We start from the raw sequence: 13,376 nt of genomic DNA, 5'->3' as shown, positions 1-13,376 counted from the left end.
TTTTTCTCACGTTCTCACCCATTCTTTCTTGTTGCAGCTTGGTGAGCTGGGGTTTAGGATTTGATGTTCTTGTTGCTGATTCTCCATATGCCTGATCTGTTAGGGTGGGGATTGATGTCTTTTCTTTCAACTACTTCAATGGTTATTCTGTACTTTATGGCTGTCTGGAGAAGACAAATTTCAGAGTTGTATTCTGCATTTATATTTTGATAATAAAATGAACCTTTGAAACTTTGAGATGATTAGATGGCATTGGGCAGCACCGGGCAAACACCAGAGGGAGCACTGACCAAACACTGGAGGGCAGCACTGACCAAACACTGGAGGGAGCACTGACCTAACACCAGAAGGAGCACTGACCTAACACCAGAAGGAGCACTGACCTAACACCAGAAGGAGCACTGACCTAACACCAGAGGGAGCACTGACCAAACACTGGAGGGAGCACTGACCAAACACTGGAGGGAGCACTGACCAAACACTGGAGGGCAGCACTGACCAAACACCGGAGGACAGCAGTGAGCTAACACTGGAAGGCTACATCAGTGGGTGGAGCCGGCCCCCAACCCAGAGTAGATTTCAGTACACCCACAGAGACCTCCCCCATACTGTCTGAACGTCTCCTCCCTTGGATGACAGCAACAGGCAATCCCATGGCCTAGGCCCAGACCTCACCACAACCAAAGCAATGCAGCTTTCCTGCCATCAGCCTCACCGAGGAACCGGTGAACCTGACTCACAGTGTTCTACGTTGTCGATGTGATCACAATACAAATATCCAAGACATTTACTCGTACCTTTTCATGGACTGCACATCATCCAACGATACAATGATATCAGAGGTTAACCTGAGAGGTGGGGGGGGGTGGGGGTACAAACAGCATGAAACAATGGTCATGGTGGTGACGTCTGCAGAGACTCTCAGGGCCCAGTTCCTGGAGAATAGTGCAATTAAGGGAGGGGGATGTGTAGAGGAATAATCTGAACTATTCTGAGGAGTGAGCTGTAAAAGTTATTAAATTCATTGGCCTTCACAGTTCTGCAGTTATACAGATCCAAAGCAAAATGTTTCTTTGTGTAAGATGTAATTTGTCAATGACAAGTAAATTATTAAAACTTTTGATGCAACATTATACAAAGTCATAGAGCACTACAGTACAGAAACAGGCTGTTCAGCCTATCTAGTCCATGCCAAGCTGTTATTCTGCTTTGTTCCATTGACCCATATGTGGACCATAGTCCTCCATACCCCTCCCATCCATGTACTTATCCAAACTTATCATAAATACCATGGTAGCATAACAGTTAGCGCGTCACTATTACAGCCCAGGGCGACGGAGTTTGGAGTTCAATTCTGGTGATGTCTGTAAGGGATTGAACATTCTCCCTGTGACCGTGTGAGATTCTTCTGGGTGATCTGGTTTCCTCCCACAATCCAAACACGTACCGGTTGGTAGGTCAATTTATCATTGTAAATTGTCCGTGATTAGGCGAGGGTTAAATTAGTGAGTTGCTGGACGGTGAGGCTCAAAGGGCTGAAGGGCCTGTTCAGTGCTGTATCTCTAAATAAATAAATAAATGATAGTTCTGATGAATTTTGAAAAACGTTTAATTAATATCCACAATGTTCTTATTTTTTCAGGGGGAGATATTCTGGTGTTGTCCACAGTACAGAATTTCCCTGAAGTACTTGGCTCAAGGTGGTGCTTCCTGACATTTAACAACAGTCTGTTTGGAATTTTTCTTCGAATAAATGGGAGTGATTGGAAGTTAGGTGCAGTATCGACCCTGTACCAATGGCGGGGTGTATTTGTCTCAGTGCAGGTAACAAAAATCCAAAATGCCCTTGAATTGCTTGTCTGGAATTATAATTGACTTTTTTGAAAACTGAACTAGAAAATAGAACATGGAACAGTACAGCACAGGAACAGGCCCTTGAGCCCACAATATTGTACTGATCCAATTGAATTAGTTATCAAATGGCTAACTGAACTACTCCCCTTTGCCTACACAATGTCCATATCCTTCCATTTCCCCCACATTCATGTGCCTTCCTAGATGTCTCTTACAAGTTCCTAAATTTTTAATTTTTAAATTTTTTTTTCAGTTTCGGCGCAGTAACAGAAATTAATAATGTAATTTTCTTACAGAACATCGAAGCTCAGAATCCCACAGGATGCACGACCTTTGTCAAAAGTGATGTGTCTTATATAATTATAACTCACAGTGGAATAACAGGAGTGAAAGCATCCAATAACAGCATTTACAGCTTTACATTGCAAACTGAATTAACATTGGTATGAGTTATATATAGCTTCCTGTTTTTAGTTATTAAATTGAAAGCTCAAAGTAAATGTATAATTTAAGTACGTGTACGTCATCATGTACTATACTGAGATTCACTAACTTGTGGGCATCCACAGCAGATACAAAGAAATGGAATCAGTAAAATAAACTACAGACAAAGACAGACAAACAGAAGATGACAAATTGTGCAAATACAAAAAAAGTTTGAATAAATAATACTGAGAACATGAGTAGTACAGTAGTGTCCTTGAAAGTGAGTCTGTAGGTTGTGGAATCAGTTCGAAGTTGAGGTGAGTGAGGTTTCTGGAGCCTGATGGTTGAAGGGTAAACCTCTTCACTTAGAATGTGTTGCAGCAAGAGTTGTTTTTGAAAGAACAGAATCTGTGACAAGGGAAAGATCTGAGGAACTATGATTAATTTATCATGTATTTCATACCTCATCAGATTAATGTTGAAATCAAGTTCAAGGTTACTTGTCATTCAACCATACGTGAATACCCATGAATACAGCCAAGAAACAGTGTTCCTCTGGGGTCAAGGTGCAAAGCACAGGACCTACAGTCATGCTGAGCACAAGGCAAGATAGGAGTTAAACATATAGGATACCAGTAAAATACAGTCACATAAAAAAAAATATAGTCCGAGTCCCTGAATCCATGAAAGTTACAGGAGTCTGCAGTCGAACACAAGGCAACACGTACAAATAAGCTGGAGGAACTCAGCAGGTCAGGCAGCATCCGCTGAACGAGCAGTCAACGTTTCGAGCCGAGACCCTTTGTCAGGACTGAAGAAGGAGGGGGCAGGGGCCATATAAAGAAGGTGGAGGGAGGGTGGGAAACCAATCAGAGGAAAGATCAAGGGGTGGGGGAAGGGATAGGCAGGAGAGGTGAAGAAGGAATATAGAGGGAAAGCTCTGTGGGTAGTAGAAGAAGGCAGAATCTTGAGGGAGGTGACAGGCAGCTAGAAGAGGAGGCAGAGTGAAAGTGGGATGGTGGAGGGAGACGGAGGGAATTACTGGAAGTTGGAGAATTCGATGTTCATACCAAGGGGCTGGAGACTACCCAGACATGAGGTGTTGCTCCTCCAACCAGAGTTTGGCCTCATCATGGCAGTAGCGGAGGCCATGTATGGACAAATCTGAATGGGAATGTGAAAGAGAGTTGAAGTGGGTGGCAACTGGGAGATCCTGTCTGTTGTGGCAGACGGAGCTGAGGTGCTCGATGAAGCATCCCCCAATCTGCATAGGGTCTTGCTGATGTAGAGGAGGCTGCACCGGGAGCACCGGATGCAATAGATTACCCCAACACTCCACTGGGAGGATGTACAGATTCCTTAGATGATGTCGGAATTGCACTCTCTGCTATAATAGCATCATGCTAACTGTTATGGGAAGGGGGCAAAAAAACAGAAGAAGAAGGTGTGGAGAGAGGGAGAAGTATGGGCAACCTATGTGCAAAAGACACCAAACTGTGCAAACACACAAAAAGCAAAATAATGATAAATAAATAAGCAATAAATATCAAGAACATGAGATGGAGTGTCCTTGAATGTGAGTCCATAGGTTGTGGGAACATTTCAGTGTTGGAATGAGTGAAGTTATCCCCTTTGGCTCAAGAGCCTGATGGTTGAGGGGTAATAACTGTTCCTGAATCTGGTGGTGTGAGTCCTGAGGCTCCTGTACCTTCTACCTGATGGCAACAGTGAGAGGAGAGCACGTCCTGGGTGATGGGGGGTCCCTGATAATGAATGCTGCTTTCCGGTGACAGTGCTCCTTATGGATGTGCTCAGTGGTGGGGAGGGTTTTACCCTTCATGGATTGGATTATATCCAGAATTTTAACGTGTTAAAGGAGAGTTTTTGAATAGTTTTGAAGGTTTTTGAAGAGGAGAACATTTTCTTTCCAGTCCCAATGAAAGGTTTCAGCCCGAAGTGCCAACATTTACTCTTTTCCATTGGTGCTGCCTGGCCTGTTGAGTTCCTCCAGCTTTTTGTGTGTTGTTTAAAAAAAAACTTTCCTAACTCTTATCACATTTGCTGAAATCGAGTGAGGATGATATCTGTGAAAAATATAATATTTCTTGCATGAAGAGAAGTGGAGGATATATCAGAGGTTTAATACTTTAAAGAAAGAATACAGCTAGTAAGATGAATCAGCATCAATTGCATTAATACCAAGCTGTATAAACCAGTCAGTGGAGTGCTAGGAAGAAAGGTATATAGATACATTTTCTGGCTTGTGGCTGATTTAAAATGAATAAGCTTTAGGTTTATGCATTTATGCTTGTTCTTAAGTTTTAGGTGCTTAAAAGAAAAAATAAGATTATGACTAGTTTTATTTGTCACCTGTACAATTAAAACATACAATGAAATGCATCGCATGCATCAGAATCAGATTCAGATTCAGTTTATTGTCATTTAGAAACCACAAATGTAATGCAGTTAAAAATGAGACAACGATCCCCCAGAATGATATCACAAAAGCACATGACAAAACAGACTACACCAGAAAATCCACATAACATTTGGCAATCCCCAATCCAGAGTCCGGAGAGGCTGCTGTGTATTAATATCGCGCTACCGTCTTAGCGCGTCTCCCGGAAAGGAGCTCCAAATCCACGAGACAAACAAGACCAAAAGCTAAAGCTACAAGACTTGCACAAAACCACATAGTTACAACAGTGCAAACAATAGCATAATTGATAAAAAAAACAGACCATGGGCACAGTAAAAATAGTCCAAAGATGTTAAAGGACTATAAGTTCAAAAGAAATCACCACACAGTTTCCACAAGTCACCAGGGTCCCAACAGACTCACCATCCCACCCCGGCAGCAGAAGGGAATACCCCCGCTATGGACTTCCATGGCGCCGCCCGACTCAGCCTCACAGACGCAGCACACAATGAAAGCTCCATCGAACCCAGCCTCACAGACGCAGCACACACCGAATGCGACCTGACCGCAGCGAACTCCGAGTCTGTCGAACCTCCGAGCCTCCAACCATCCCCTCCGGCACAGCTTCTCCGAGCACCATCCTCTAGCGAGCGTATTAAGATGGCTCCGCCAACAGCCATCGGCAACGCGACCCCGAGGACTGGGGGCATGTTCTTCCCAGCAGAGACCCGGACCTCACAGAAGCAGCAGCAACGAAGAAGGTCTTCCTGGAGATTTCCCTATGTTCCTTCGTGCTCCCACATCCATTTTCATTGATTATGATTGTGCACAGCACCCCACTTCACAAATAACATAACCAGCTGCATTGTGCCACCATCTTGGAATATCTAATATATAATCTAATCAGATTAGATCAGTGAGGATTGTGCTGGGCAGCCCACAAGTGTTGCCATACTTCTGGTGCCAACATAACATGCCCACAACTCATTACCCTAACCCATCTATCTTTAGAATATGGGAGGAAACCCACTCAATCACAGGGAGAATGTACAAACTCCTTTCAGACAGCGGTGGCTAAAAAATTTTACACTAACTACTGCACTAAAGTGCCACAAAGAAATAGATCCTCATCAGGTCTATCTGGTTTGAACCTTTGAGTCTTTACAGACAAATGATAGACTTAATAATTTCTAAGGTCATAAAATGAGATTTTATTTTTGTTAGTTTTGTAAGTCCAACACATAAAAAACGAATTGCAAGAAAAAGGTGAGAGCCAAAAAGAACGGGTCTTTGTTCTTTACTTTAGCGAGACGCACACATATCACATGGTAGCATCATGATGTATACAGTTCACATATTTCTGCAAATAACCCATAATGAATTATTTAATCAGATAATGAATGCTTACTCAGATGCTATCTTCTACAGTACGTGCTATATGTGCCTTGTGCTGAGTACGATTGTTGGTCCTGTGTTTTGCACCTCGACTTCAGAATAATGTTGTTTCATTTGGCCGCATTCATATATGGTTGAATGACAATTAAACTTGATCTATTGAACTACATTACTGAAATATTAAATACACAACAATTTTCCCAATTGTTTTGTGTTTCGTCCCAAAATACTGGCTTGTATCCTCACAATTAGTAATATATGTTATTAATATACATGTGCTTATTCTGGTGATGTGAAGTTTTCAAACGTTAAATCAAATAGATATAAACTTTTTTGTTAGAATTTTAATGTATGATTCCTGTCTTGGCTTTTAATTTTTCTCCACAGGTTCAATCTTTGATTGTCCCAGAGAGCAGTGATGTAAAACACTTTACACAGGAAAACGAAGATTACTTGATCATCAGCAGTCAAAAGGATGCTCTTGACAGTAACTCAAAGGTTAATTTTGAGGTTACACTAATTTGAAATTGTGATGCTAATTTCAACATATTATTTGTAAAGTTAAAAAACAATAATTAAGTGGAACTCCTATCTTTCTGAGATAGTTAATTCAATATGAGTAAATAGTATTGAATTAATCAAATTTTCACCTTCATTATGCCTATTGTACCAGAATGTCTTGGAGTCATAGAACACTACAGGCCAGAAACAGGCCCTTCAGCCCATCCTGTCCATGCCAAACCATTACTCTGCCTAGTCCCATCATCCTGCACCTGGACCATAGCCCTCCCATCCATGTACTTACCCAAACTTCCCTTAATTATTGAAATCAAACTGACATTCACCACCACTGTTCCCTCTGTGCTACAGGGGTGCGCGGCCACGCAGTAACTGAAATAATCCTGCGCATATAGCCCTTGTTGCCGTGCAGATAGAATTTTGTATAATGTTAATATAATTTTAAAATTGTTGTTATAATTTTACAATTATGCTAGTATAATTTTGTAATTTATGTTAGTATAATTGTGAAATAGTATGTGATTCTCCTTTAGACATGTGTATTGGCTAATGGCATTGGGCAATCTTGAATATTGAAGTTGCAGTAAGTAGGTAGACAGCAAGACAGAGAAATAGTGCAAAAAAGGAATTGTGAGATTGTGTTCTGGGTCATTCAGAAATGTGGTGGCCAAGGAGAAGAAGCTGCTCCTGCACCTCCTCCCTGATGGTAGCAATGCAAAGGGAGCATGCCCTGGTGGTGACAGTCCTTCATGATGGATACCACCTTCTTGAGGCACCACCTCTTAAAGATGTGCTCAGTAGTGGGGAGGATTGCACCCAGGATGTAGCTGGCTGAGTTTACAATCCTCTGCAGCCCAGTGTTCCATCTGGAATGGTTATTTATAGAAGTCTGTTAGGCTGGCTATTGTCTGGGACCACAAGTTTTATGGTGTAGTTAGTGCTGCATTCGTGGAAGTCAGTGGTCATTCAAAGTAAATTTATTATCAAAGTGTGCAGGTGTTACTATATACCTTTGAGATCCATTTTCTTGCAACCATTTACAGGAAAATAAAGAATTTTTTCAAAAAAAACTATACATAAACAAAGATTGACAAACAATTGATGTGCAAAGGAAGACAAATTGTGCAAAAAGACCTGAGAATATGAGATGTAAAGAGTCCTTGAAAGTGAGTCTGTAGGTTGTGGAATCGGTTCAGAGTAAGATGAGTGATCCAGGATCACTGGATGATCACTATGCTGATTCAGGAGTCTGATGGTTAAAGGGTAACAACTGTTCCTGAACCTGGTGGTGTGGAACCTAACATTTCTGTACCTTCTCCCTGATGGTGGTAGTGAGAAGAGTGCATAGCCTGAACGGTGAGGGTCTTTGATGATGGATGCTACTTTCTTGAGGCATCATTCCTTGTAAGTGTGCTCAGTGATGGGGAGGGCTTTGCTTGTGATGGACTGGGCTGTGTTCACCACTTTCTGTAGCCTTTTCCATTCCTGGGCATTGGTGTTTCCATTCCAGGCTGTGATGGGATTCTCTCCATTGTGCAGCTATAGACATTTGTCAAAGTTTTTGGTGATGTGCAGAATTTAGACAAACGTCTTAAGTGGAGGTGCTGTCATGCCTCCTTTGTGCAACAGTCATCACAATCCTTAGTAGGGACTTGCGGCCAGATGCCTTGTAATTCCCAACCCAGACAGTGATGTAGTAGATGGTGCTGCTGTAAAAATTGGTTTAAAATGGGGAAATGTGGAGCCTCACTCATCTCAATCTCATCAGCAAGTGACCAAAGAGGTGGTATTGAGGGACAAGGGGAGATCATCTGTCACGTGCACTCCCTGAAAGTTGGTACTCCAAGCTCTCCCCATGAAGGTTCCACACTTGTGCAGTGAGGAGTGATCAGCATGCAACTTCTCAAAGTCCACAATCGTCTCTTTGGTCTTGTCCACATTGAGACTCTTGCTCTTGTGCTCGCACTTTTCTACCAGCTGCTTTAACTCCTCTCTGCGTACCACCTCATCGTCAGTGTTGATGAGGCCAACCACTGTTGTATCATCAGTGAGTTTGATGATTCAGTTTGTACTGGATTTAGCAATGCAGCCGTGTGTCAGCAGCGGGTTGAGAACGTAACCCTGGGGAGTGTCAGTACTCAGTGTGATGGAGCTAGAGTCGGTAAAGAGTAGAACTCTACTGGTGCTTCAAGCCTGGGTGAGACCTGGGTGGTGGCAGGAAGTTCAGTAATGTTATGGCCTGGGAGAAGAAGCTGTTTCTGAGACCAGCGACTGAGTGTGGCCTTTTTGTCAAGAAGTCCAGGATCCATTTAAAGAGAGAAGTGTTCAGACCCCAACCTGGACAGTTTACCCATCAGCTTATTGATGGATTCGGTATGAACTGGATCCAGCAGTTCATTGGGCCAGAAGGGCCTGTTCCATACTGTATCTCTAAAATTAAAATAAAAACTACTCTTAACTGCTGTATTTCTGTGCTCTTCTGTATTTTTATGACTGAGAACAAAGTGAAATACAGTAAAATCAAACGTATACCTCTGTTTCATTCAGGTTGACTCACCAGTGAAGTAAAACAATCTCATTCCACAATTTCTTCATGAATTCAACAGGCTGTTGCACCTAAAATATGTTCACTGTTCTATATTCTGAAATACATAATCTGTTTCTATCAATATGCACACAGATCTATCGATGGAATGGGAATTCATTTATTTTTCATCAAAACCTACTGACCCGTAGTGCTACTGGCCTGGCTCTGTTTAAACAAGGAAATCTACTATACCTGGCTGTTTCCCAGTTCAACCGGGCATCCGCCCTCTTTCAGTGGAGTGACGATCAGTTTGGCCAGCTCCAGAACATATCTGTCTATGGAGGGACGCACGTCAGTAGCGTGACAGCTGAGGGTGACACCTACCTTGCCTTTGGTAATGCCACCATAACTACTTGATCATCTTGTTTTCAATAGATAATCAGTTTCCTACCAATTTTGTTTCTTTTGTATTGGAACCCTTTGTTAATTGAACATTATTATTCATAATGATAATTTTCAGATGGATATTTTTAAATGGAATTTGATTAGCACAGAAGTTCTTGTGGAATAATTATTCATTGAGAATGTTCTGTGCTTTTGCTGTTTGTTGAAGCTGTGGGAATGTGTGTTAGGGATTATCCTGGTGTTATGGAATTATGGATATCGTAGTTATGGATTAAAATATGAACAGTCTTCAGGAAGTAGGACTTGTTTTATAAAGTTATAAGCTGTTTATTTAGTTCAAGAAGATGAGAATATAAAAGCAAGGATGTCAAACTGAGTCTTTATAAGGCATTGGTTAGCCTACCTTTGCAGTACTGTGAGCAGCTTTGGTCTCCATATGTAAGAAAGGATGTGCTGGCGTTGGAGAAGGTCAAGAGGAAGTTAATTAGAATTATTCCAGGAATTAAAGGGTTAATGTATGAGGAGTGTTTGATGGCACTGGGCCTGTACTCACTAGAGTTTAGAAGAATAAAGGAAAATCTCATTGAAACCAATTGAAAGACCTGGATAGAATGCATGTGCATGTGGAGAGGATGTATCCTATAGTAGGAAGGTCTAGGACCAGAGAGCACAGCCTCAGAATCGAGGGATGAACCTTTAGAAAAGAAATGAGGAGGAATTTCTACAGTTAGAAGGTAGTGAATTTGTGGACTTTATTGCTACAGGCAGCCGTGGAGGTCAAGTCATTGGGTATATTTAAAGCGGAGGTTGATGGGTTTTTGAAAAGCCAGGGTGTTAATGTTTATAGGGAGAAGGTGGGAAAATGGGGTTGAGAGGGGAAATAAATTAGTTGTGGCCGAGCAGAATTAATGGGTCAAATGGCCTAATTCTACTCCTATGTCTTATGGTCTATAACTTAAATTCAACTTATGTCTTAAGGCAAGTTTACTAATCACTGAGTCTGATTGAATGGTGGAACAGATCCAATGGGCCGAATACTCTAATTCTGCTCAGTTGTCTTGGGCTCTGATTGAAACTACATGTGGGAGGACAATAATTGAATGTTTGTATGAATTGGTGATCATTGAAAACTTCAGACTGAGGTCATGGAAGGATTGTCTTCTGTATTAGCTCAGAGTCAGAATCAGGCTACTGGGTAATCAATTTAAATATTTTTAAGAAATGCATACCTTTGGAGCATATCCACCATGAGCACTCTCTGCAGGGTAAACAACTGCAATCTCTCCTAGACGTACTTGCTGCAGTATCATGTCAGAATTGCACACAGGACTCCAGTCATGGCTTCATCAGCACATTCCACAAGCTTCGATCTGGATTTGTGATAAATCTGTCTGGCTAGGGTTTAAATCTTCGAACATATCTGACCTTCCTATTCAATACACACATTGTTTCCAAGGAATTACCTGCTAGTAATAATTCTTCTCCCAATGTAGTGTTTTGTTATCCAGTATTCAGAAGCAGAATCAGAATCAGGTTTAATATCACTGGCAAATGTCATGAAGTTTGTAATTTTTCACCAGCAGTACACTGCAATACATAATAATAAACAAACCATAAATTACAATAAGAAATATATGTATACATAAAATAAAATTAAATAAATAGTACAAAAATAGAGAAAATGAAAGAAGTAGTGTATGTGGGTTGATTGTCCATTCATGGATACAGGGATGTTGCCTGGATTGGGGAGCATTCCTTATGAGAATAGGTTGAGTGAACTTGGCCTTTTCTCCTTGGAGCAGCAGAGGATGAGAGATGACCTGATAGAGCTGTATAACATGATGAGAGGCATTGATCATGTGGGTAGCCAGAGGCTTTTTCCCAGTGCTGAAATGGCTAAGACATGGGTGCATAGTTTTAAGGTGTTTGGAAGTAGTTACAAGGGGGATGTCAGAGGTGAGTTTTTCACACAGAGAGTGATGTGTGTGTGGAATGCACTGCCAGCAAAGGTGGTAGAGGCCAATACAATGGGGTCTTTTAAGAGACTCTTAGGTAGGTATTTGGAGCTTAGAAAAATAAAGGGCTATGTGGTAGGGAAATACTAGGCAGTTTTGAGAGTAGGTTACATGGTCAGCACAACATTGTGGGCTGAAGGACCTGTTATGTGCTGTGTATTTCAAAAATCTGGTGGTAGAGGGGAAGAAGCTGTTCCTGAAGCTTTGAGTGTGCGTCTTCAGGCTCCTGTACCTCTTCCTTGATGGTAGCAATAAGAAGAGGGCATGTCCTGGGTGATGGGGGTCCTTAATGACGGATAACGCTATTGTTGTTAACTACTGCTCAATTGAGTCTTGACGAAGGGTCTCAGCCCGAAACGTCGACAGTGCTTCTCCTTATAGATGTTGCCTGGCCTGCTGTGTTCCACCAGCATTTTGTGTGTTTTTTGTGTGTGTTGCTCAAGTCAGGAACAGCTTTTATTTCCTGAAGACTGATTCACATTTCGCATAGGAGTTGCAGCACGGAAGCAGAGATCTTGTAATTGTACCAAGATGGTTCACAGTAATGTTGTTATTAAAGTGCCATTGGTTGACAGATGTTCTTGAAAGAAGAAAATTGCCACACTTACTGATCTGTTGTAGTGTGGGGATAAGAAAATTGTTCAACCAGTCTAGCGGACCACAGCAGAGATGAAGAAACTGAAACAAGATTTTGTGCAAGACACAAAGAGTCATAAAACGTTACAACACAGAAACAGGCCCTTCATATTTCATATGTTGTACTATTATTTGCCTAGTCCCATTGTCCTGCACTGAGAAAATAGACGACCACACCCCTTCCATCCATGTGTTTTCCTAAACTTCTCCAAAGTGCAAAATTGAGCCCCCGCTCATCACTCCCACTGGCAGCTCGTTCCACACTCACACCACCCTCTGAGTGAAGAGGTTTCCCTCATGTTCCCCTTCAACACTTCACCTTTCACCCTTCTAGTCTCACCCAACCTCAGTGGAAAAAGCCTGCTTGCACCTCTCATAATTTTGTATATCTCTATCAAATCTCCCCTCATTCTTCTACATTCCAAGGAATAAGGTCTTAACCTTTTCAACCTTTGCCTATACTCAGGTCTTCAAGTCCCAGCAAACATCTTTGTAAATTTTCTCTGCATTAGAGGGGTACTCAGGGCAGAGCATGAGTATGTGAAGAAATCTCAGATGTGTGTTCAGCAGAATTCTTTGGTCAATGCTATCACTTTTTCCCATTAGATATGATTTTAAAGTCACAGTAAAATTTATTATCAAAGTAGAGTCACAGAGCACAGTAAAGAAACAAACCCTTTGGCCCATCCAGTCCACACCAAACTGTTATTCTGCTTAGTTCCATTGACCTGCTCCTGGACCTCAGCTCTTCATACCTCTCCCATCCATGTAATGGTCCAAACTTCTCTTAATGTATACATTCAAAATTGAAAGGACATTTGCTGTCAAAGGTATGAGTACTATATACAGCCTTAACATTCAGTCACAAAACAAAGAAACACAATAGAACCCATTTAAAAAACACCTGATGTTAGAAAGAAAATCATATAAACAATAAAAGTAAGCAAAAAACATTCAGAACTGGTGGTCATGAAAGTGAGTCCATTGCCATGATGTCCGTTATCACTCAGCCGATTTAGGAGCCTGTTAGTTGCAGGCCACAGTCTCAGTTCAGCGCAGAGATGAGTAAACCTTGTGGAGCAATGAGCTGAACTGGCCCCGACACACAAACCTTTCAATCTGGCCCAACACTTAAATCGGACAAACTAACTTGAGATTCATTTTCTTGCCAACATTTACA

The 13,376-nt window shown here is 41.7% G+C and overlaps 1 protein-coding gene across 1 annotated transcript in view; it reads left to right on the top strand.

The window, feature by feature from the left end:
* The window catches only part of adgrv1 (adhesion G protein-coupled receptor V1), a 539,532-nt gene that overhangs the window by 225,133 nt on the left and 301,023 nt on the right, over positions 1-13,376 (top strand). The window contains exons 46-49 of the mRNA XM_059969328.1: positions 1,643-1,824; positions 2,151-2,297; positions 6,482-6,592; positions 9,294-9,534. Of these exons, the coding sequence (XP_059825311.1) occupies positions 1,643-1,824; positions 2,151-2,297; positions 6,482-6,592; positions 9,294-9,534 (681 nt within the window). The remainder of the gene's footprint in view (positions 1-1,642; positions 1,825-2,150; positions 2,298-6,481; positions 6,593-9,293; positions 9,535-13,376) is intronic.

Source organism: Hypanus sabinus, chromosome 5 (genome assembly GCF_030144855.1).
Source record: "Hypanus sabinus isolate sHypSab1 chromosome 5, sHypSab1.hap1, whole genome shotgun sequence".
Taxonomy (NCBI): domain Eukaryota; kingdom Metazoa; phylum Chordata; class Chondrichthyes; order Myliobatiformes; family Dasyatidae; genus Hypanus; species Hypanus sabinus.
The sequence above is the reverse complement of the archived record's forward strand: the minus strand, read 5'-3'. Positions and strand labels throughout refer to the sequence as shown.